Below are 24,669 nucleotides of genomic sequence, written 5' to 3' on the forward strand. Positions count from 1 at the left end.
AAGGAGTCTGGTTTTGGAGTCTGACCCCACCCCTCCCGCTTAGGGCTTCTGATCCCCCAGGGTGATTTCACTGGCCCGGGGTTGGGAGGGCAGGGGGCCAGGGGGCGGAGCCCGCGGAGAGGGGCGGAGGGGAGGCTCCGAGCGATTTCAAATTTCCCTCGTCCCCGCCCCTCCGTTCCCCCCGCGCCCGGGCGGGGATCTGAGTGGCTGCGGCGGGGGCGCCCCGGGCGGAGGCGGGGCGAGAGCCGGGCCAGGGCTACAAGGGGAGTCGGCACCGCCCCCTCCCCACCCACTCCCGCTGCCCCGTCCGGCCCGCGCCGCTTCCTCGCAGCAGCTGCTCCCGGCTCCGCGGCCGCAGCCCGCGTGGACGCTCCGAGCGCCCCCCGACGGACGGGAGCGGCTCCCTGGCAGTCGGGCTAGCGGGCGGCAACGCTGCCCGGCCGGCAGCGCTGGGGTTAAGTGGCCCAAGTAAACCTAGCTCGGCGATCGGCGCCGGAGATTCGCGAGCCCAGCGCCCTGCACGGCCGCCCGCCGGCCTCCCGCCAGCCAGCCCCGACCCGCGGCTCCGCCGCCCACCCGCGCCCGAGCCAGCCCTGCGGCAGGTGAGCGCCCCGGGGCCCCGGGGAGGCTCGGCCGCCGGCTGCTTCGAGGGCTGCTAGGGGAGGGGACGGCGAGGGCTCCCGAAGCTGCCGGGGAGAGACCCTCTCCAGGGACCTCCCGAGGAGGGACTCCCGCCGGGCTGGAGATCGGGCTGGGTTTGGGGGGTGAGGAAACGTCCACGGACCCTGCTTGGGGTGGAACGGGGACAGCGGGTGGGACGCGGGAGACATACGCCTGACGGGGACCGGAGATACGAGAGGAGGGGACGCGTCTGTTGCCTCCAGGAGCCCGAAGAGGAGAGAAGCTTGCTCTCAGGGAGGGGGACGCGCTGGCTTCCCGTGGTCCAGACTCGAGGAAGAGGAGGTGTCCGTCGAGAGCATGAACAGGGGCTTTGCTCATGGGCAGGGGGTGTACTCACCTGGTCTCTGCCTTGGGAAAAGTTAAGGGGTGGAGGAGGTGAGAAGGGGTTTCTGCCATGAAGGTGGGCGTCCGCCCCTTGCAACTGGGATGTGGGGTCTTCAGGCGAGGCGCTGTCCCTTCCCCCAATCCCAGCTTTAGGAAAGAGCTCGTGAGTGTGGGCTTAGACTCGCGCGGGCTGGGGTGTGCGCGCGTGGAGGGCGTGAGGCAGAGGGCGACCTCCCAGGGTGCTCCCGAGCTGAGCCACCAAGCGCGGGGCGCAGCGGGGCTGCCCTCTGCCTGTGCACACCTGGCCCGGGAGGAGCCGGCCGGAGGGGCGGCGCCTCCCTGCCCCGGCCACGCCGCTTACCCTGGGTCTTACTTTCCATTCTTAGCCTAACTCCCGTGTGCGGCTGGCCCCACTTCCCAGACTCGCACACTAAGGCCACAAAACCTCTAGCACCAGCTCTTGGAAGATAAGCTTCCCGGCTCGTGGTTGCATGGGGAGGGTGTATCGAGCTCCACTTTATCGGGGAGAAAGTGGAAGCGGAGAAAGACCTAACAAGTTGTAAGACTGCGCTGCCCTTGGGCCCAGGCTACCCGCTGGAGGATCTCACCTGTGGATGGAGTTCCGAGCCCAGTTCTTGCCCGCGCCTCCAGCCTTCCCTGCTCCCTTTTCCTCCCCTGGTCTAGGAGAGAGGCTCGCTGGGCCCCCGTGTTTCCACCCTCCCCCGAAGCTGGGAAGTGTTTGAATTAAAGGGAATTAAGGGCAGAGTATGAACTTTGAGTTGCCTCCTGAGTTCTGGATGCGGTGGGTTTTGGCGGACGGGTGGCAGTTTTTGGGAGACAGCTATTATCTCCTCTACCAGGCCTGCTGGGGCTTCTGGTTCACCCACCTTGGAAACGCCAGGTGCGGACTTCCAGAGTTGAGATGATGGTACTTAGTTTATAGGGTTGGTATACAGTAAGTACTCAATACATGTTTGCCGTTGTTGGAATCACTAGCTAGCACACGGGCTAAGCAAGCTTCTTTCCTTAGGGAAGCATAATTCTTAGTTCCTCAGCATGTGTTTAAACCCTGTCTCGCCAAGTTCATTGCTCTCCGTGCCTTAATTATTACATCTGTGAATTAGCAATAGTCCTACTAATAAGGTTGTGTAAGGATGAAACCAGTCTTATTCGTGAATTAACCTCTTCAGCCCTTGATCTTCCTCAGATGTTTGGGCGTAATAGCCTCTACCACATTGGGCCTGGGTAAAGAGGCAGTGGGATAGTTCCTGTGTAGGGTCAGCACATGGTGAGTGTTGATGTCCGTACTTAATAACGAACGGCCCCTCATTTTAGGGTGGCCATTCCTGAGATTTGGGGATGGAGGGAGGCACCCTGCCAGCCTCTCCTTTTCCTGCCTTCACGAATGTGGTCAATTTCTTTCTCAGTTCTGAAAGCTTTTCTCAATCATTGTCCACGATTAGGGAGTTGGCAGGAAGAACCGCCTTTGTTCCCTTTCGAACGGAGTCTTGGTTTTGTTTTATAAGGGTTGGGGCCGTTTTTAAAGCCCTCCCGGCCACGCATGGGGGCCTACTGCAAAGGTGTAATTGCAGAACTAAGTGAGATCCTTTACCTTTTCCCATTGGGGTGGAGAGTGCTGAGACAAAGGGACAAGGACTGGGGCTAGTGGCATCCTGCTCTTAAAGTCGTAGACATAACCCCCACCCCTTGCAAAGGATGGGGGGAGGGGAAGACGGTAGCTGGGAGCTGCAGGGGTCTAAGGGAGGAGCAAGGGAGGTGGGGTTGAGAGGCTGCTTCCTTCCCTTCCTCCAGCCACGTGTGGCCTGTGATCCAGAGGTGCCTGTCGCCCCTCATTATTGCAGCCCCATGGACCTGCTGCCAGTGGGGGCTTGGGCAATTTCTTCAAGGAAAACTTACCTTGGGATTCCTTTTCCTAGACCAGCTCTTATGCCGGCTGCCTCACCTCCAGGCTCAGACGTCTTTTCCAGTTTCAGCTAAATGTGAAACTTTTCAGAGGTATGAGGTTGTGCGCTCTCCCCCACACACCAGTCCTTAGCCCAGGCACATACTACTACTTGAGTGGAGTTTTTTTCTTTTAAATCATGAATTTTCAGGATGATTTCCAGTTTCACGGTGGACCAGGGCTGGTGAAGTATGGAATTCATTTCATGTGCAGGCCACTCTCTTGTAAAAAGAGACTGAGCAGACATGTCTTCCCTTTGTTGCGGGGCTCATGTTCTCACTGGGACCCTTTTACAGGTGATAGAACTGAGGATCTGGAAGATACAGGTACTATTACGTCTTGGTGGTGAGCATTTTGTTTCTCTTTTTTTTTTTTTTTTGAGACAGTTTTGCTTTGTCACCCAGGCTGGAGTGCAATGGTATGATCTCAGCTCACTGCAACCTCCGCCTCCTGGGTTCAAGCAATTCTGCCTCAACCTTCTGGGTAGCTGGGATTACATGTGCACACCACCACGCCTGGCTAATTTTTGTATTTTTAGTTGAGAAGGGGTTTCATCATGTTGGCAAGGCCGGTCTCAAACTCCTGACCTCAAGTGATTCACCCGCCTCGGCTTCCCAAAGTGTTGGGATTGTAGGCGTGGCTGTTACACCCGGCTGCTTTTTATTTATTTATTTATTTATTTCATTTATTTATTTATTTTTTTTGAGACAGAGTCTCGCTCTGTCTCCCAGGCTGGAGTGCAGTGGCGCGATCTCCGCTCACTGCAAGCTCCGCCCCTCGGGTTCATGCCGTTCTCCTGCCTCAGCCTCCCAAGTAGCTGGGACTACAGGTGCCCGCTGCCATGCCCGGCTAATTTTTTTTGTATTTTTAGTAGAGACGGGGTTTCACCGTGTTCGCCAGGATGGTCTCGATCTCCTGACCTCCTGATCCGCCCGCCTTGGCCTCCCAAAGTGCTGGGATTACAGGCGTGAGCCACTGTGCCTGGCCATGCTTTTATATGGGTGCTGCCTCACACCCATAATCCCAGCACATGGGAGACTGAGGCTGGAGGATCACTTAAGGCCAGGAGTTCAAGACCAGCCTGGCCAACGTGATGAAACCGTGACTCTACATAAAATACAAAAAGTAGTCAGGCATGTTTGCGCATGCCTGTAATCCGTGCTACTCGGAGGTTGAGGCACGAGAATTGCTTGAACCTAGGAGGTGGAGGTTGCAGTGAGCCGAGATCTTGCCACTGTTCTCCAGCCTGGGCGACAGAGCGAGACCCTGTCTCAAAAAAAAAAAAAAAAAAAAAAAAAAAAACTGTGTATATATCTATATCTACGTAGATATAGATATGCTTAAATTTTTTTTTTTATAAGGACAAGGTCTTGCTATGTTGCCAAGGCTAACCTTGAAAGCCTGGGTCCAACAATCCTTCTGCCTCAGCCTTCCAAAGGCTTGGGATTATAGGTGTGAGCTACCATACATGGCCTCTAAGTCACTTTTCACTCAGATTTTTTCATTCATTCAAACAAAATAGTATAGGTATGACCTCTGCTCTAGTTTATTTTTTATTTACTTATTTATTTATATTTTGAGACAGTCTCGCTCTGTTGCCCAGGTTGGAGCACAGTGGCGCAATCTTGGCTCACTGCAACCTCTGCCTCCCGGGTTCAAGCAATTCTCATGCCTTAACCTCCCGAGTAGCTGAGACTACAGGTATACACCACCATGCCTGGCCAAATTTTGTATGTTTTGTAAAGATGGGGTTTCACCTCATTGCCCAAGCTAGTCTCCTGGGCTCAAGCAATCTATCTTCCTCATCCTCCCAAAGTGCTGGGATTATAGACACGAGCCAACACACCCAAATTCAATTTTTTTTTGTATTATTTTTATTTTTTGAGACGGAGTTTCGCTCTTGTCGCCCAGGTTGGAGTGTAATGGCGTGATCTCGGCTCACTGCAACCTCCGCCTCCCGGGTTCAAGTGATTCTCCTGCGTCAGCCTCCTGAGTACCTGGGACTACGGGCATGGTGGCGCATGCCCGGCTAATTCTGTATTTTTTTTAGTAGAGACGGGGTTTTTCCATGTTGGTAAGGCTGGTCTCGAACTCCCAACCTCAGGCGATCTGCCCACCTCAGCCTCCCTCCCAAAGTGCTGGGATTACAGGTGTGAGCCACGGTGCCTGGCCCAAATTCAATTTTTAATGGCGTCCTTGTCTTGTTTTACGGATACAACATCATTTATCTGCCTGAGACTATTGTAGGGTTTAGTGTTCCCTCCAATATTAAGGGATACTCAATTTTCCAGTACCTTGCCCTGGATGTCTGGCTACAGGGCCAGGAGACTGGCAAGGTCTCAGTCTGGCATCTGTTCCTCCACTTGTCCCAGTCTGTAAGCTCTTGTGTTTTTTTTTTTGTTTTTTTTTTTTAAATTATTTGTTTTGAGACAAGTCTCGCATTGTCACCCAGGCTGGAGTGCAATGGTGCGATCATAGCTCACTGCAGCCTTGAACTCCTGGGCTCATTCCAGTATCCTCCCACTTCAGTCTCCTGAGTAGCTGGGACCTTAGTCACGTGCCACCACGCTCATCTAATTTTTAAAATTTTTCGTAGAAACATTAAAGTCTCACTATGTTGCCCTAGCTGGTCTCAAACTCCTGGGCTCAAGCAATCCTGCCTCAGTCTCCGAAAGTGCTGGGACTACAGGTGTGAGCCTGTGCTCCCATCTGTCTCGTGTTCTTGTCCAGAGCCTCAGCCTGCATGGCTGAAGAAGAGTGGTTGTCTCCAGAGCAGCAGGCTGAGGGAGGGGACTTGGGAGTCAATGGTCTAACTCTTCCTTTGGAAGAAGGCCTCTCTCTTAGTAGGCTTTTCTGGATTCCAGCAGCATTTGTGTCCTGTTGTATATGTGTGTTCTGGGGCCAGAGCTGGGGCTGGAACCCAGGCTGCCACTGGGCCCCAGCTCCTGCAGAAGTGCTGATGCCTTTGTAGGGCGTTCGCTGCAGCCAGTACAGTGATGGGCCTTGGCAGCATGGCAACATGGCTCACTCTGTTGCTTAGGCAGGAGTGCAGTGGTGCAATCACAGCTTACTGCAGCCTTGAACTCCTGGGTCAAGCGATCCTCCCACCTCAGTCACCTCCTGAGGAGCTAGGACTACAGGTGAGAGCCACCAGGCTTGGCTAATTTTAATTTTTTTTTTTTTTGGAGACTGAGTTTCGCTCTTGTCGCCCAGGCTGGAGTGCAATGGTGGGATCTCGGCTCACCGCAACCCCCGCCTCCCAGATTCAAGCAATTCTCCTGACTCAGCCTCCCGAGTAGCTGGGATTACAGGCATGCACCACCATTCCCAGCTAATTTTGTATTTTTAGTAGAGATGGTGTTTCTCCATGTTGGTCAGGCTGGTCTCGAATTCCCCACCTCAGGTGATCCACCTGCCTTGGCCTCCCAAAGTGCTGGGATTACAGGCATGAGCCACCGTGCCTGGCTAATTTTAAAATTTTTTATAGAGATAGGCTCTCGCTATGTTGCCCAGGCTAGTCTCAAATTCCTAGGCTCAAGTGTAATCCCAAAGTGCTGGGATTACAGGTGTGAGCCACCATGCCTGGTCCCTTGCCTGCCTTTGATTCCTAATTACTATCATGGTTTCCGAAGCCTAGTAGAACTCATATCTGAATGGATACAGGAGGCTCTGGAGATGGGAATGGGGAGGCACTAACTAGGGTCCCACTGAGCCAGCTACAGGCCCCCACTCTTTTGTGAAAAGATGGTTGTGATGAAGACTTAAGTGTTCATTATATTCCAGGCAAGCCATTTTCTCTGACTCTGGGAGTTGTTTGGCACCATGGGTAAGGAAGCCCTATCCTGACAATGGCACTGGAGGAAGAGCCTCAAGCTTAGGCACTGGCTTTCCCAAGTCCTTGGGTGAATTTGCAAACCTCACCTGTGTCCTCATGTTGCCCTAGGATGTTACATGCTGAGCTGTAAGCAGGATGCTGAATTAGGGGAATTGCTCAGTACTAAATATGATCATTACTACAACCACACAATTAGCAAGGAGTAGAACTGCATTAAAACACTGTTGCAAATTTTTTTTTTTTTTTCTTTTTTGAGACACGCTCTGTTGCCCAGGCTGGAGTGCAGTGCCGAGATCTCGGCTCACTGCAAGCGCCGCCTCCCGGGTTCACACCATTCTCCTGCCTCAGCCTCCCAAGTAGCTGGAACTACAGGCGCCCGCCACCTCGCCCCGCTAATTTTTTGTATTTTTAGTAGAGACGGGGTTTCACCATGTTCGCCAGGATGGTCTTGATCTCCTGACCTCGTGATCTGCCCGCCTCGGCCTCCCAAAGTACTGGGATTACAGGCATGAGCCACCATGCCCGGCCCACTGTTGCAAATTGCTTTCCGAAACCTCTGCTGGCACATGGCTGAATCCACATAACTGGCAGGACACACAAGATGTGCTGGGTTAAGATGCTTTGGTGCTCTCTGTGGGTGCAGCTGACTGTTTTGCAGGCCTGCTTCTTGACCCTTGAGGCAGGCAGATCTGAGCCCCCACGAGGTAATTGTGGACAGATTTTGAAAAGTGGTTTTTTTGTGAGATCATGGGCTTCTTTTAAAGCCATTTGTATATATGCAGTTCCCTTATCTGCAGGCCTTAATTTTGACATTTCTTTTTTCCTTCTCGAGATTTGTTTTCTGTCCCTGCAGTACTGCTTTTTCCAGAATGTCATATAAATGGAATCATACATTATTATTTTTGAGACAGCATCTCGCTCTGTTGCCCAGGCTGGAGTGCAGTGGCACGATTTGTCACATTGCAACTTCCGCCTCTTGAATTCAAGCAGGAACCATACATTATATAGCCCTTTGAGTCTGGGTTCTTTTACTTACTGTGAGATATTTGAGATTTATTTGTGTTGTGACACGTACTAGCAGTTATTTCTTACTTTTTAAAAATTTTTTTGAGACAGGTCTCTGGAGTTCAGTACTACAATCACAGCTCACTGTAGCCTCAACTCCAATGCTCCAGCGGTCCTCCCACTGCAGCCCCCACTGCCCAATAGTTTCGACTACAGCCACTTGTGCACCACTATGCTCAGTTAATTTAAAAAAATATATATTTTTGAGACAGAGTCTCGCTCTGTCACTCAGCCTAGAGTGCAATGGCATGATCTCTGCTCACTGCAACCTCCACCTCTTGGGTTCAAACAGTTCTTCTGCATCAGCCTCCTGAGTAGCTGGAATTACAGGTGCCCGCCACCTCATCAGGCTAGTTTTTGTAATTTTTTTTTTTTTTTTTCTGAGACAGAATTTTTCACTCTTGTTGCCCAGGCTGGAATGCAATGGCGTGATCTCAGCTCACCGCAACCTCTGCCTCCCAGGTTCAAGAGATTCTCCTGCCTCAGCCTCCCAAGTAGCTGGGATTACAGGCATGTGCCACCACCCCCAGCTAATTTTTGTTTGTTTGTTTGTTGTTGTTGTTGTTTTCTTTTAGTAGAGATGGGGTTTCTCCATGTTGATCAGGCTGGTCTCGAACTCCCGACCTCAGGTGATCCGCCCACCTTGGCCTCCCAAAGTGCTGAGATTACAGGCGTGGGCCACAGTGCCCGGCCTAGTTTTTGTATTTTTAATAGAGATGGGGTTTCACCATGTTGGCCAGGCAGGCTGGTCTCGAACTCCTGACCTCAAGCCATCTGCCCACCTCAGCCTCCCAAAGTGCTGGAATTATAGGCTTGAGCCACCATGCTCGGCCTTAAATTTTTTTTTTTCTTTTGAGACGGAGTTTCGCTCTTTGCCCAGGCTGGAGTGCAATGGCATGATCTTGGTTCACCACAACCTCCGCCTCCCGGGTTCAAGTGATTCTCTTGCCTCAGCCTCCCGAGTAGCTGGGATTACAGGCATGTGCCAGCCACCATGCCCGGCTAATTCTGTATTTTTAGTGGGGACGGGGTTTCTCCGTGTTGGTCAGGCTGGTCTCGAACTCCTGACCTCAGGTGATCAGCCTGCCTCAGCCTCCCAAAGTGCTGGGATTATAGGCGTGAGCCACTGCGCCCGGCCTAAATTTTTTTTTTTTGTAGTGTTGGGGTCTCACTTTGTTGCCCAGGCTGATCTTGAACTCCTGGGCTCAAGCGATCCTCCTGCCTAGGCCTCCCACATTGCTGGGGTTACAGGCATGAGCCACTGTCCCTGGCATCTGTTTTTTTTTTTTTTTTTTTTGCTGTGAATACAACATGCCTAGCTTTTCTTTGTGTTGTGATTTTTACCTTTTCAATACATAGTGTGCAAGGACATATTTTCTGGTTATGATAGAAATAATTTATTTGAAAGTCTATCCATGTTGGAACAACTAAAAATGCTGTGCCTTTATCTGTTGGTAGAAGAACTAAGCTCCCTTAAAGAAATCTAGAGAGCAGAAGAGAACAGGAAATGAGAGACCACAAACTAAAGGGAGAAAATGAACTTTTCAATAAGGCTTGCAGGCTTGCTCTAGCAGTTGTAGTGATTAAAAGTAGTGGCAATGGCTGGGTGCAGTGGCTCACGCCTGTAATCCCAGCACTTTGGGAGGCCGAGGTGGGCGGATCACCTGAGGTCGGGAGTTTGAGACCAGCCTGGCCAGCATAGTGAAACCCCATCTCTACTGAAAATACAAAAATTAGCTGGGCATGGTGGCACGCGCCTGTAATCCCAAGGAAGCTGAGGCAGGAGAATCACTTGAACCCAGGAGGTGAGGGGTTATAGTGACACGAGATCATGCCATTGCACTCCAGCCTGGGCAACAGAGCAAGACTCCATCTCAAAAAAAAGAGTGGTAAAGGATAAATACCAAACAGAAAACTGAGCCTCAAAACATACTAGGTATATATGGGAAGTTCAAATAAGAGATAGAGTTGGGATGTATTCATAGGTGTCTGGCTTTACTTACGGGGAAAAATATTAGGTCCCTACCTCATACCATATACAAATAATCAAATAATTATGTTGATTAAACCTGAGTGGCCTAATTCAAATAAATGTTTCTTAGACAGGCAAGTTATATGTTTTCTGATTGTAAAAGTTACATGGGCTTAAGGTAGTTACCCCCCAAACCTTCCTTCTGAGTATGAATTTTTATAGTTAGAGAAGAAATGCTGGTGAGAAATGGCTTAAACATTAATAATTGATGTTGTATTATGCAGGTTTCTTGTTTTCACTTTACATAACTTAGGTCTAACAATAAGTACTGCACTCTTTGCCCCCTATTGTGGAAGCAGGTAATTTAGTTAACCAGTCCTCTTTACCGTGATTTGATTGCAGTGTTTGCTATGACAAATGGGACTGCAGCAACCCCCTTGCACAGAGGCCTTGGCGAGAGCTTTGAACTGGGTGGTTTTTGAGCAGTAGAATCCTGTGTAACAGGATATAGACATTAGATGTTTTAGATGACACAGTCAAGATTACTATCCCAAAGACTAAACCAGTATCCCTGCTGTGTGGGTATTTAGGCTTAAGATGAGTAAATACTGTGTAGATATGTGGACTTGAGATTTAAGGCGTTCTTAGTTGAAGCCACAGGTGCAGCCCACTGTGAGGGAGGGGCCAAGGTTGAGGGGGTCTCTTCCCAGAATATTGACCTCCTTTGCCCTCTTGGGAGGGGACAGGGCCCTTGGCTCTGATTTTGCCAAGGGGTAGGTGGCCACAGGAGATGGGCATGGCAGTGCCTAGGAATCTGCTCCAATGCTGCCCCTCATTCTCCGAGTTACCATTGACCACTCCTTGGGGCTGCCACACCCTTCAAGGGGTTCTCAAAGTGGATATAGGGTAAGGGGCTATTTTAATAAATTTTGGTGAGGTGGGTAGATGGAAGTGTGTATTTAATATTTTTAGTTGGGTGATGAGAAATAATGTGAGGAGTATGGGGGTGATGATAGTAGGTCATACGGTGGTATTTAGCTGTGGCATTTCACTGCAAAGAGATAGTGATTCTCTTAGTCTTTAACTTAAAAGGTTAATGCTAGGTTAGCTTTACAGTGAGCTCTGGAGAGGGGGTGAAAGGCAGGCTATAAAGTGAATACGGGTCCTATTTCGAAGATTTTTAGGGGAATTTAGTTCTAGAACGATGGGCATAAGGGTGCTTGTGATTTCTGTATAAAGGGTAAAAAGTTTAGACTCTAAAGTTACTGTCATATCTTTTCAGATCTTTATGGTCCTAGTTTTTTTTTCCTGTTACTTATCTGAAAGGTAATGACATGATTTTATTCCAATGCGCTGACAAACATCTGAGTGTATTTTGGTGTCATGCACAGTCTGCAGATAGCCACTTGTCTGGTTTTTCCCTGTTTGGACACACACTTTTTTTTTTTTTGAGATGGAGTTTCGCTCTTGTTGCCCAGGCTAGAGTGGAATGGCGCGATCCTGAGTAGCTGGGATTACAGGCATGTGCCACCACCCCAGCTAATTTTGTATTTTTAGTAGAGACGGGGTTTCTCTATGTTGGTCAGGCTGGTCTTGAACTCCTGACCTCAGGTGATCCGCCCTCCTCGGCCTCCCAAAGTGCTGGGATCACAGGCATGAGCCACCGCGCCTGGCTTTTTTTTTTTTTTTTTTTTTTTTGAGATGGAGCCTGAGCCTGTACTGTTGCCCAGGCTGGAGTGCAGTGGCTCACTGCGACCTCCGCCTCCCAGGTTCAAGCGATTCTCCTGCCTCAGCCTCCTAAGTAGCTGGGACTATAGGTGTGTGCCACCATGCCCAGTTAATTTTTTGTATGGACACACTCTTCTGATAATTCTGCTTACTATGCCAAGGGCCCAGCTTCTACTGTAGGATGACAGTGGTACATGTACTCATGACCTAGAGGCACTGAGCAATTCCCCAAACGCGTTCTGAATTGTGGAGGGTGATGGGGTGGATACTTCTTGATTGGCCTTGTGGGGTGGTGCTGTGCTGGGTAGCAAGATGGCACATGAGAATAAGTGACTTCAGGTGTCATGACTGTGTCATCTATGTAGGGGTCCTTGGTACCAACTTCCCAGTGAATTGGGTGGGTTACTTTATTTCACAGATTATAAAACGGGTTTGAGAGAAATATTGGGCTTTTTTTTTTTTTTTTTTTTTTTTGATAACAGGGTCTTGTGCCGTCACTGGGCCTAGAGTGCAGTGGCATGACGATAGCTTACTGCAGCCTCAACCTCCGAGGCTTAGGTGATCATTCCCCTTCAGCCTCCGAGGAGCTGGGACTGCAGGCGAGTAGCTAGGACTACAGGGGCAGGCCAACACATTCAGCTAATTTTAAGAAATATTTTAATAGAGAAGAGGTCTTGCTGTATTGCCCAGGCTGGCGTTGAACTCCTGAGCCCAAGCTCAAGCCTCAGCCTTCTAAAGTGGTGGGATTACAGGCATGAGCCACTGCGCCCGGCAGCGTTTTTTTTTTTTTTTTTTTTTTTTTTACTGCTTTTCTGTAAATCTGATGTTTCTGGAATTTAGGGTAAGTTCCTTATGAGACAGACCAAAAGCACAGTACTGGGACCTTGTGTTCTGGCACGTGTTCTGCTGCCGCCGCCAATGTGGACACCCTGAGTCTGGCCCCCTTTCCTTTGGATGTGCTGTCCCTGCTGCCTGGATCCTTCCCACTCTCTACTTCACCTAGATGTGGTGTCCCTCCCTGGGCTTACTTACCGCATTGTTTTATGTTGTCTTTTTTTTTTCTTTTTTTTTTTTTTTGAGACGGAGTCTCACTCTGTCACCCAGGCTGGAGTGCAGTGGTACAATCTCCGCGCACTGCAAGCTCTGCCTCCCGGGTTCACAGCATTCTCCTGCCTCAGCCTCCCGAGTAGCCGGGACTACAGGCGCCCGCCACCGTGCCCGGCTAATTTTTTGTGTTTTTAGTAGAGACGGGATTTCATCATGTTAGCCAGGATGGTCTCGATCTCCTGACCTCGTGATCTGCCCATGTTGGCCTCCCAAAGTGCTGGGATTACAGACCTGAGCCACCTCGCCTGGCCTTTTCTATTTTTTTTAGATTCAAGGAGTACATGTGCTTTGTTGCATGGGTATATTACTTACTGGTGGGGGTTGGGCTTCTGGTGTATCCATTACCCAAAGAGTGAACGTTGTACCTGATAGGTGATTTTTCAACCCTTGCTCCTTCCCATCCTCCCGTCTTTTTGGGGTCTCCCATGTCTTGTCTTGTCTTGTGTTGTCTTGTCTTGTCTTTTTTCTTTTCTGTTTTGAGATGGAGTCTCCCGCTTGTCGCCCAGGCTGGAGTACAGTGGCACGATCTCAACCTCACTGCAACCCCCACCTCCTGGGTTCAAGTGATTCTCCTGCCCAGCCTCCTGAGTAGCTGGGATTACACGCACCCACCACTACGACTGGCTAATTTTTTTTTGTATTTTTAGTAGAGACCGGGTTGGTCTTGACCTCCTGGCCTCAAGTGATCTGCCCACTTTGGCCTCCCGAAGTGCTGGGATTACAAACATGAGCCACCGCGCCTGGCCTAATTTTTTTATTTTTAGTAGAGATGGGGTTTCACCATGTTGGCCGGGCTGGTCTTGAACTCCTGACCTCAGGTGGTCCACCTGCCTCAGCCTCCCGAAGTGCTGGGATTACAGGCTTGAGCCACTGCACCTGGCCCTAGATTTCTCTAACATAGGCTGTGGAGGTGGAATTTTTATTTATTTTTTCTTTAAATCAATACTCTCCACTGAATGTAGGATTTTAGTTTTTAATTTTTTACTGCACCCCAGGGGTTGGGGCAGATACCAAAGTGACCCCCCTTCCTGCATTGTGAGGTTTAATTAATGCAATTAACATTTACGAAGTGCTCTGAAACAGCTCTGCTGCTGGTATCAGCCTGGAGGAAATGAGTGACATCAGTTCTCAGCATTATTGCTGGGTTGGGGCGAGTCCCTGAGCCTCCTCTGAGTCTAATTGGGGGTGCCACCTACCCCTCTGTCTGCCACATTGCATTTGAGTACATCTGACCTGGTTCAGTGGGGACACAGGCACCCTGCTGCACTAATGAGGAAGTCCCCTCGGGAGAACCTTGTGGGTGGGCCCACCCAGCACTGCTGCCCACCCTGAATGACATGCTGGACCCCAGCCTCTGGAAAAGGGTCAGAGTTCACCTCTCATCACAAGGTTAGGCAGCCACTTCCTGTGAAGGGAAACGCTCAGCTGGTATATCATGTCCCAGCCACGAAGCTCCCTTCATCCCTGGGATGGGTGATGCATTCATTGTTCATAACTTCTGTAATTCTTGTCTGTCTGTCTCAGTTATGGCAATTCCAGGCACGTGCCCTGGATTGCCTGGGCATGAGATTTGGCACTGCCACTTCTCTGGGTGGCTTAACTCATCTGAGCCTGTTGAAGGCAGGGGGATGATAAGACCTGCCCCAGGATGGGGTGGGGGTTAAAAGAGGTGGCAGACAGGCTGGGTGTGGTGGCTTATGCCTATAATCCCAGGCCAAGGCGAGTAGATCACCTGAGGTCAGGAGTTTGAGACCAGCCTGGCCAACATGGCGAAACCACATCTCTACTAAAAATACAAAAATTAGCCAGGCATGGTGGTACAATCCTGTAATCCCAGCTACTTGGGAGGCTGAGGCAGGAGAATCGCTTGAACCTGGGAGGTGGAGGTTGTAGTGAGCCGAGATCACGCCACAGCACTCCAGCCCAGGTGACAGAGACTTGATCTTAAAAAAAGAAAAAAAAAATCCATGGTGGTAGTGTTCAGCCTACAGTAAGTAGGGCCCTGGGAACTGTTAGCTACTTGATGTTACATTGGCAGTGTGGGATGATGCAGTTATAAATCCAGCATGTCCGCCACTCTGGATAGGTCATATTAGATAAAGCAGTTGGCTTGTGATTGGGGCCATGTTATCTGGAAATGCTAGCCTTGAATCATGAAGTCAGTGAGATACATAGAAAGAGGTGGGCGAGATTTGTATCCACCGGTACACACCTGATGCTAATTTAATTTCTCTTGTCCTGATTCTAAGAACATGTAGTTAAATTTGTATGTTATTTACCTCCCCTATATATTGATCAAGGAGGTAGTATGTCAGTCTCTGTCTCGGTTTCTCCATCTGCAAAACAGGAATAACAATACTTACCACATTTGAAGGTTAAATGAGTTAAGATAAGTAAAGCCAAAACAGTGCTTGACACAGAGTAAGCACTGAAAAAAAGATGACCTTATTAGGGGGATTTTTATATATTTATATACGTGGGAGGAAAGGCCTAGGAGAGAAGCTTTTATTCCTGGATTTTGAGCTGTGGGTTTTGAGGTCTGAGAAAGGAAGCAGGAGGTGTAGGGAGTTGGGGAGGGCTTCCAGGCTGAGAGAACACAGCAGCACATGCCTCGAGGCTAGATTGTCTTGGCCTGCGTGTAGACTGAAGTGGGGTGGGGGAGGAACTGAGCTGGGCATCTTTAGTCACGGGTGCAGGTTCTGAAGTTGGTGTGCACTGTCTACACAGCTGTGGCTATAAGGCAATGAGGGTAGTTAATTTCACTACAAACGTAGGCTGGTGATAAAAACAGAAGGAATTTTAAATGAAATCACATTGAATTATGCAACGAGAAGAAAGTGTATATAAGAGCTCAGCTTGCTCCTGGGGGGCACCTAGGTAGCTAGTGCCATTTATTGTGGGTTTTCTTCCTGGACTGTCTCTCCAGTACCCACAGGTCTTGTTCTAGGGGCTTGAGGCTTTTCCTGAATGTTGAGATATGGGTTTTGGAAGGTGTGCTGCCCATACATTGGGTAGGCTGGTGGCCAGTTGGCACTGCTGAGGCCCTGGGGGAAGGCCCAGGGTGGTTAATCATTGTCAGCCTGGGTCTGTCTAGGAGGTGAGACTCCTGTCTGGCTTCTTGTTGACCCAGTTAGGGGCTGTCTGCGGACTGGGGTTCAATGTTGCCTGCGAAACCCAGCACACATTAGAACCCCAGGCCCTGGATGAAGGCGAAGGAGGTCACATCCTTTAGTCTAGGCCTCTGGTCTGCTACCAGCTCCTGGCCACAAACAAACCCTGTGTGTCCTCCCCCCAGAGCACTTTGGGGAGGTGGACTCTCCTGAAGACACCAGGTACACCAGGTAGCCCCACCTCCCACTCTATGCCAGGCCCACTAGCTTACTTAGTTCACTGATTTGGCCTGAGGTGAAACGCTTGAAATTAATGATTATTCTGAACCGACACTCCAGCAGCTTTCCTGGGATTCTGGCCGCTTTGTCTCATAGGAACTGGCCATAGGTCAGCCAGCCTGTTCTTCCGGGTCAGGGCTTGGGAGAAAAAGGGCTGAGAAGCAGCTGATTGGTCTGATTCAGACATGTCCCCTGTCCTTGGTAGGGGAAATTCCTTAACAGGTGCTGACACATACCCTGGATCATGTGAGGCACAGAAAGCCTGTGTGCGCTGTATCAGCGCACATGTTTATAATCTGAACAATGCTGCTTTAACATGCATATTAATTACCTAGGCATGACTTGCGTGTGTTAAAATGTCTTGTGAAAATCCTGCTTCAGGCTGGGCGCGGTGGCTCATGCCTGTAATCCCAGCACTTTGGTAGGCTGAGGTGGGCGGATCACGAGGACAAGAGATCGAGACCACCCTGGCCAATATGGTGAAACCTGTCTCTACTAAAAATACAAAAATCAGCTGGGCGTGGTGGCGCATGCCTGTAATCCCAGCTACTCAGGAGGCTGAGGCAGGAGAATCACTTGAACCTGGGAGGCAGAGGTTGCCGTGAGCTGAGATCACGCCATTGCATTCCAGCCTGGCGGAGGTCGCACCACTGCACTCCAGCCTGGTGGCAGAGGGAGACTCCGTCTCAAAAAAAAAAAAAAGAAAAAAGAAAATCCTGCTTCAGGACATCTAGCTTAGTGCCAGAGATTTCTCCAGCCAGCTCCCACTTCCAACAGTTCTTCCAACCAGCTCTCAGGTGATGGTACTGTAGCCTGCGTGGCTCCTGGGCCACACAGGGAGTAGCAGCAGAGGTCCAGTTGCCCTATGCAATGGGCAGGTGCAGGGTCTGGAATTGGGAGCTGCCACCACAGATTGCATCTCTGCCTGGGGGCGCCACTGGGCTCATCAGACTGAGCTCATGGCGCCCCCTGGTGGGCGATGCCAGTGGCTCCAGTGCAGCTCGGAGCCCGCAATACAAGGTGTGGCTTCTAGAAGGTACCCTGGTTTGAGATGCTGAGGTGGGAGGATCCCTTGAGGTCAGGAGTTTGAGGTCAGCCTGGGCAACATAGCCAGGCTCTGTCTTTACAAAAAATTAGCCACACCTGGTGGCACACACCTGTGGGCCCAGCCGGAGGATCACTCAAACCCTGGGAGTTGAAGCCTGCAGGGAGCCGTGATCACGCCACTGCACTCCAGCCTGGGTGACCAAGTGAGACCCTGTCTCTAAGATAGATGGATGGATGGATGGATGGATGGATGGATGGATGGATGGATGGACAGATAGAAGATAAACTGCGAGGCTAGCACGGGTTGTCTGGCAGGGGCTGGTATGTCTCCACGATGGAGCCCAGAGGCAGGGAGGCCCGGTGCATATGGGCAGCAGCTTATTGGGGAAGCTTTTACCAGGCACGGTTCCAGGACACAAGGGTGTGGTGTGAGTGACCTGGAGCTGTTTGTGGCTCAGGGATGGGGGCCTGGGGGTCTCATTATGCCTAGGCTTTTATAATATTTTTGCCAACCAAGGGTGGAACAAAAGGCAAAGGCAAGTGACTTGGAAAACTCGGTTTCAGCTGGGATTTATACCCTGGAGTTTTTTACTCGTTCTCTATCTAATCCTGGCCCCACCTCTTAGATGGGCTATATGACTTTGGAGAATAGCCTAGTCTGTATGTCAGTTTTCTTTTTCTAGAAGGTGAGCTCCCCAGTCTCCCTAGAGGGAGATACAGGTTCTTGCATCCAACAAAATCTGTGTGCCCACAATGTTGAGATACAGGTTCTTGCATCCAACAAAATCTGTGTGCCCACAATGTTGCAGGCAATGGGCCAGCCCAGAGGTCATACAGCCTGCCAACCCATCAGTGTGGCCCTGGCCCTGTGTGTTAGCTGATTTACCTGACCAGGAGGGGCAGTAGTGGGGAGGCCAAGTCCCAGAGGTGAGGGTGAGGCTACAATGGATCTGGGGAGTCCCCCTCCTGGTAACTGCCCCCAGGCTTTCTGCCTGTGCCTCCATCCTTCCCTCCTTGGGAACTTGGGACTCTGAGCCCCAGCTGGTGAGGGAGGAGGGGAGTGAGTGACAGGCCAGCAGACCAATGGGCCCTGGAGGATGGGGTGAGGCGGGGCTTGTGCTGCCATGGAGAGGAGAGAAGCGGTTCTGTGGGGGAGGAGGGGGTGGGTGGGAAGAGGACCTGGAGATTGAGGGGAAGGGAGAGAGCAAACAAAGGGGTCAGGAGGGAAAATAATGCACTGGCTTCCTGAGCCCCTGCAGAGGCTGAGCAGGGAGAGGGGGCCAGGGCCAGAGGGGACAGAGGCTGGCGGCGGACGGGCCGGGACAGGCAGGTCCTAAATGGCATTGTTTGAAGGGGCCGGCTAATTGCACAGAGCAGTCTGAGCCTGATACCCCAGCCCTGGCCTCCCCACTCTGTCCTGGGTGCTGGCGTCTGAGCCTTCGGGACAGCCTGTCCACATGGAACCAAGTCCTGAGCCTCCGAGCTTGGTGAGGGGGAGGCTATGGGGGGCAGCCTGGGTGGGGTTCTTGGGCAAGAGCATCACCCTGAGAATGCATCCTGGGGCCTTGGCCTGAGAACATAGAGCCCATGGCGGGGCGTCTCGGGGAACACTGCCCCTCTCGTGTCCCTGCTTCCCTTCCACCCCACCCATTCTGGCTTCTCCCACAGGAAAGCATGAAGGGAGACACCAGGCATCTCAATGGAGAGGAGGACGCCGGCGGGAGGGAAGACTCGATCTTCGTCAACGGGGCCTGCAGCGACCAGTCCTCTGACTCACCCCCGATCCTGGAGGCTATCCGCACCCCGGAGATCAGAGGTGGCTGGGCAGCGGGGCCTGGGGTGGTGTCAGGCGCTGACACAGTGAGCGGTCACTGCAGACCACTGGAGGCTTTGGGGAGAGTCTCTGACAGCTCCACCACAATTCCCCGGGAGGGAAGAGAGCTCTAGCAAGGAGGGGTGCGGGGTCGAGCCCTTCACGCCTGCCCGCAGCCCTTGGCCTCCCCTTTGGGACTCTCATCTCAGCTGGGACTCTGAGCGTGACACAAGGGTGATGGTTCCCTGTCCTCTGCCAGTCATGACAGGGGTGGTCTCGGCATGGCCCTCGGAGAGCCCTTCTGCAGTGGGACCCTCTCCCTACTCAGAGCTGGGCTGGGGTTGGGAGGAGGAGGTCTGGAGTGTGCTTCCTTTCCACCCTGCCCTGAGCAGCTCCAGTCAGCTCACTTGGGATCCCGCCCCAGCTGGGTTGGAAAGCCCTGCATTGTCCTCTCAGCTGTGCCATCCCATGGAACTTCCTGCGAGCGTGAAAGGGTTCTATTTCTGCATTGTTCCCCACAATAGCCACACTCTACATGGGAGCACTTGAGAAGCGGCTGACACAGCAGGCAGTGAATTGTTCCTGGAAATGTAGTTAGTGGTCCCTGGATGGGCAGCACCCTGCTGGAAGGAATCGGAGGGCTCCCCTTCTTGGTAACTTCAGTGTTGTTTTGGGTCCTGTCACGTGCCTGGCCCAGGGCTCTGTTGTCTTATGAATAAAATCAGTGGAGAAGATGAGCGATACCGAGGGACTGAGAGCAAATCCCTGTGGCTGACAATAGTGTAGGGGAGATCCCAGGCCATGCCACGGAGAAAAGCCCCTATCAACAAGGCCATTCCCCAGGCTGGTGCCTGCCCCCACAAAACAGACTCCTGGCTGTTTCCTCTACAGGCCGAAGATCAAGCTCGCGACTCTCCAAGAGGGAGGTGTCCAGTCTGCTAAGCTACACGCAGGTATGGTCTCTGCTCTCCCTTTTTCAGGGCTCAGGGACTTTGGCTTTCATATGGGCAACCTGAAGCCCATAAAAACTGGCCTCTGCAAATGTGTGGAGGGTTGTCGAGCTAGACGCTTTCTGCATATATTTGGCATTTTTTCAATCTGGACGATCAGTTACATTGATAAATCTCTAATATGGTAGTCCCCTCTTATCTGTCATTTTGCTTTCCACGATTTCAGTTGCTTGCAGTCAACTGCCGTCTGAAAATATTAAATGGAAAATATTAAATGGTAAATCCCAGAAATAAACAATTTATACATTTTAAATTGAGTACCATTCTGGTGGCATGATGGAATCTCGCACTGTCCTGCTCCGTCCTGCCCAGGATTGGTTCTGTCTTTGCCCAGCATCTCTACGCTTAGGCGCTACCTGCCTGTTAGTCACTTGTAGCCATCTCCGTGATCAGATCAGTTGCAATATCACAGTGCTTGTGTTCAAGTAATGCTTGTTTTACTTAATAATGGCCCCAAAGTGCAGGAGTGATGCTGGCAATTCAGTTATGCCAAAGAGAAGCCATGAAGTGTTTCCTTTAAGTGAAAAAGTGAAAGTTCTCAAAAAGGAAAGAAGAAATCATATGCTGAAGTTGTTAGATCCTTGGTAAGAACAAATCTTCCAGCCGTGAAATCATGAAGAAGGAAAAATAAATGCATGCTAGTTTTACTGTTGCACCTCAAACTGCAAAAGTTATGGCCATGTTGTGTGATAAGTGTGTAGTTAAGATGGGAAAGGCATTAAATTTGTAGGTGGAAGACATGAACAGAAATACGTTCTGATTGACAGCAGTGCTTTGTGCCAGGAAGCATTGAGCCTATAGCAAGGGATCCCCTGACACCAAACCATTTACTTCAAGTAATGGATGGTTACATAGATTCAAGAATAGGTTTCTACTGAAAACTATAAAAATGACTGGAGAGGCTGCATTTGCCAATGAAAAAGCTGCTGCTACATTTTCAGAAGAGTTGAAGTTGATTGAGAAACGAAACCATCCAAAACTAAGACTGCAGTGAAACCAGACTCCTCCAGAAGATAATGTCTAATAGAACCTACATTCATAAAAGTGCAAAGGAGGAAGACACCAGGTCATAAACCATGGAAGGACAGATTAACCCTGAATAGAGTGCAAGAAGATATTTTGAGAGACAAACCACTTTCATATGGCTTTTATTAACAGTATATTGTAATTGCTCTATTTTATTATTAGTTGTTAATCTGTGCCTAATTTATAAATTAAACTTTATCATAGGTATGTAGATACAGACAAAAACAGAGCACATATAGGGTTCCATCTTCCAAGGTGTCAGGCAGTCATGAGGGGTCTTGCATGTATCCCCCCTGGATAAGGGGAGACTACTGTATAGCAAACTGTCTTTTTATTCCTGGAATGAGTCCAACTTGGTCATGGTGCATTTTGAAGTTGATTTTATTCATGTATTCATGAATGAAATGGGTATATGATTTTTTTATTCATTTATTTTTGAGATGAAGTCTGTTGCCCAGGCTGGAGTGCAATGGCACAATCTCTGCTCACTGCAACCTCCCGCCTCCCAGGCCCAAGCGATTCCCCTGCCTCAGGCTCCCGAGTAGCTGGGACTACAGGCAATGCATCACCATACCCAGCCAATTTTTTTGTATTTTTAGTAGAGATGGGGTTTCACCATGTTGGCCAGGCTGGTCTTGAACTCCTGGCCTCAAGTGATCCACCTGTCCCGGCCTCCCAAAGTGACACCAAAGTGATTACAAGCGTGAGCCACCACACCTGGCCGATTTTATTTCTTTAAATATATCTGTGGTTTTGATGTTAGGATTATGTGGGCTCAAGGAATTTTTTTACAAGCTGGATTTTTTTTACTTGTCTAAGCTTATTTTAAAGAATTTCAAACAATTATGTCTTTTAAGACTTGCTACATTATCAAGCTTTCTACTTCATTTACTTTTCCAAGGTTGGATCTTTCCCATCATGTTTTGTGTTCCTTCCTTTACTGACACCGTCTGTTTCCTAATTATTCTTAGTAGAGTTTGTCAGTTGGGTTGGTTTTGCTCAGAGCCAGTATCAGTCATAAAAGTCCTGGGCAATGAAAACTCACCCTCGGCTTCTATTCTCTTTGTGGTGGCCAACCTACTTAGGGGACTCAGAAGGTGAGGAACCCAAGCCCTGGGAGGAATTAGGGCAGCTGCAGGATCAGAGGCTCAGCACTGCTGTTTTGTTTCTGGTAGCTAGTTACCAGTAACAGTAATAAAATCTCTTGGCCACACATTTCTTTTTGTTTGTTTTGTTTTGAGACAGAGTCTTGCTCTGTTGCCCAGGCTGGAGTGCAATGGCACGATCTCGGCTCACTGCAACCTCCGCCTCCCAGGTTCAAGTAATTTTCCTGCCTCAGCCTCCCAAGTAGCTGGGCTTACAGGCATGTACCACCATGCTCAGCTAACTTTTGTATTCGTATTTGTATTTTTTTTTTTTTTTTTTTTTTTTGAGATGGAGTCTCACTCTTGCTCCCCAGGCTAGAGTGCAGTGGCGCAATCTCGGCTCACTGTAACTTCCACCTCCCAGGTTTAAGCGATACTCTTGCCTCAGCCTCCTGAGTATGAGTAGCTGGAATTACAGGCACATGCCACCATGCTCTGCTAATTTTTGTATTTTTAGTAGACACAGGGTTTCTCCATATTGGCCAGGCTGGTCTTGAACTCCTGACCTCAGGTGATCCACCCGCGTCGGCCTCCCAAAGTGTTGGGATTACACACCTGGCCTAATTTTTGTATTCTTAGTAGAGACGGGGTTTCACCATCTTGGCCAGGCTGGTCTGGTGACCTCAGGTGACCTCAGTCTGCCCCAGACTCCCAAAGTGTTGGGATTACAGGTATGAGCCACCACACCCGGCATATTATTTGATTCTTGATGTAACCCTGTTGTGCTATGAGGGAAGTACTGTTATTCCAATTTTAAAATGAGGGAAATGGACTCAAAGCCACACAGTTGGTGAGTGAAGGCAAGTGCTTAACACTCCAGCCAGACCTAGCTGCTCGCTGCTTCAGCTTTTGTGTTTGGCTTATGTTGGGCTTGGTGTGAGGTGTGAGGCCTGCACGAGGAAGCCCTGATGACATGGTGCAGGTTTCATGCCATTGCTTCTGGGGCATCTGTCGTGATTGGCCTGTGTCTGCACCCATATGTGGTGTGTTGTGATGAGTGACCCGGTCTCCCTGCCAGGCACAGATGATCAGTCTTGCATATTGCAGTTGCCTTGTTTCTGTGACTTGCTGATACCCTGGGTTCTTCATCATGTTCATCATGTTTCCTTATAAAGGACTTGACAGGCGATGGCGACGGGGAAGATGGGGATGGCTCTGACACCCCAGTGATGCCAAAGCTCTTCCGGGAAACCAGGACTCGGTCAGAAAGCCCAGCTGTAAGTAGCCACACCCTGAGCCAAAGCACTTGTGGCCACCACTCTACATAGCATACATAGCATGCTACATACATAGCATAGCTCCCTAGGGGAGCTTTTAAGAGACAAAGTGATGAAAAAATGTTTTGAAACTAGAAAATATAAACGAGGCTCTTGGACTGTCGTTGGAGGGTTTTCTTTTTTCTTTTTTTTTTCCGAGACGGAGTCTTGCTGTGTTGCCCAGCCTGGAGTACAATGGCGTGATCTTAGCTCACTGCAACCTCTGCCTCCTGGGTCCAAGCGATTCTCCTGCTTCAGCCTCCCAAGTAGCTGGGACTACAGGCACCTACCACCACACCCGGCCCGGCCAGTTTTTGTATTTTTAGTAGAGATGGGGTTTCACCATATTGGCCAGGCTGGTCTCGAATACCTGACCTCAAGTGATCCGCCCACCTTGGCCTCCCAAAGTGCTGGGATTTCAGGCATGAGCCACTGCGCCCGGCTGGAAGGTTTTCTGTATGTGCCATTTCTTTCAGGTGGTTTTTAAGTTCTTTCTTGTAACACTCTTGGAGGTGCCTAAGGGTGATAGAGTTTGCAGGGTGGATGGCTCAGCTGCTAATGACCTAGGGAGTCCACCACTTCTGTGGGTGGATTTTGTGGCTCAGAGTTTTTGAGGTATGGCAATGGGAAGGCAGTTATTGCTTATGGTCACCCAGCCCTTTAGAGACCAGACTGACAGTTACTATCCTAGGTGTGGGTTACAGTCTTCCCTTCCCAGGATATAGTCTGTATCATCCCCTTTGTGGAGATGAGAGAAGATTCCAGCAACTTACCCGAGGTTAAACATCAACTCTTCTATGCATAATTTGGACACAGGTTCTGTAACAACCAAATTCATGTCATTTTTGACAATGAACATAGAGCCTAAGGAATTCTATTCCATCTTGATGATCTGGTGCCTTCCGGAACCCAGTAATTGGCCTTATGCTTCTTTGACATAAAAGTTTGTTTTAGAGTGAACATGAATTTTTCTTTCTTTCTTTGTTTTTTTTTTTTTCTTTTTTTTTTGAGATGCAGTCTCACTCTGTTGCCCAGGCCGGAGTGCAGTGACGTGATCTCACCACACTGCAACCTCTGCCTCACTGGTCCAAGTGATTCTCCTGCCTCAGCCTCCTGAGTAGCTGTGACTACACGCACCCACCACCACGCCTGGCTAATTTTTGCATTTTTAGTGGAGATGGGGTTTCACCATTTTATCCAGGATGATCCCGAATTTCTGATTTCAAGTGATCTGCCTGCCTTGGCCTCCCAAAGTGCTGGGATTACAGGCATGAGCCACTGTGCTCGGTCAGATTTTTATTTTTCAAT

The 24,669-nt window shown here is 50.1% G+C and overlaps 1 protein-coding gene across 8 annotated transcripts in view; it reads left to right on the forward strand.

The window, feature by feature from the left end:
- The first annotated feature begins 287 nt into the window (after window positions 1–287).
- DNMT3B (DNA methyltransferase 3 beta) overlaps window positions 288–24,669 on the forward strand; it is a 47,502-nt gene continuing 23,120 nt past the window's right edge. For 6 of the 8 annotated variants that reach the window (XM_063659566.1, XM_063659568.1, XM_063659570.1 and 3 more), the window contains exons 1-4: window positions 288–602; window positions 18,780–18,927; window positions 19,816–19,877; window positions 23,221–23,322. In XM_063659566.1, coding sequence (XP_063515636.1) covers window positions 18,786–18,927; window positions 19,816–19,877; window positions 23,221–23,322 — 306 coding nt within the window. In that variant the 5' untranslated portion in view covers window positions 288–602; window positions 18,780–18,785. Of the gene's footprint in view, window positions 603–2,889; window positions 3,022–18,779; window positions 18,928–19,815; window positions 19,878–23,220; window positions 23,323–24,669 lie in introns of those variants that run through there. The other 2 variants (XM_063659571.1, XM_063659567.1) reach the window with 2 other exon arrangements.

Source organism: Pongo pygmaeus, chromosome 21 (genome assembly GCF_028885625.2).
Source record: "Pongo pygmaeus isolate AG05252 chromosome 21, NHGRI_mPonPyg2-v2.0_pri, whole genome shotgun sequence".
Taxonomy (NCBI): Eukaryota; Metazoa; Chordata; class Mammalia; order Primates; family Hominidae; genus Pongo; species Pongo pygmaeus.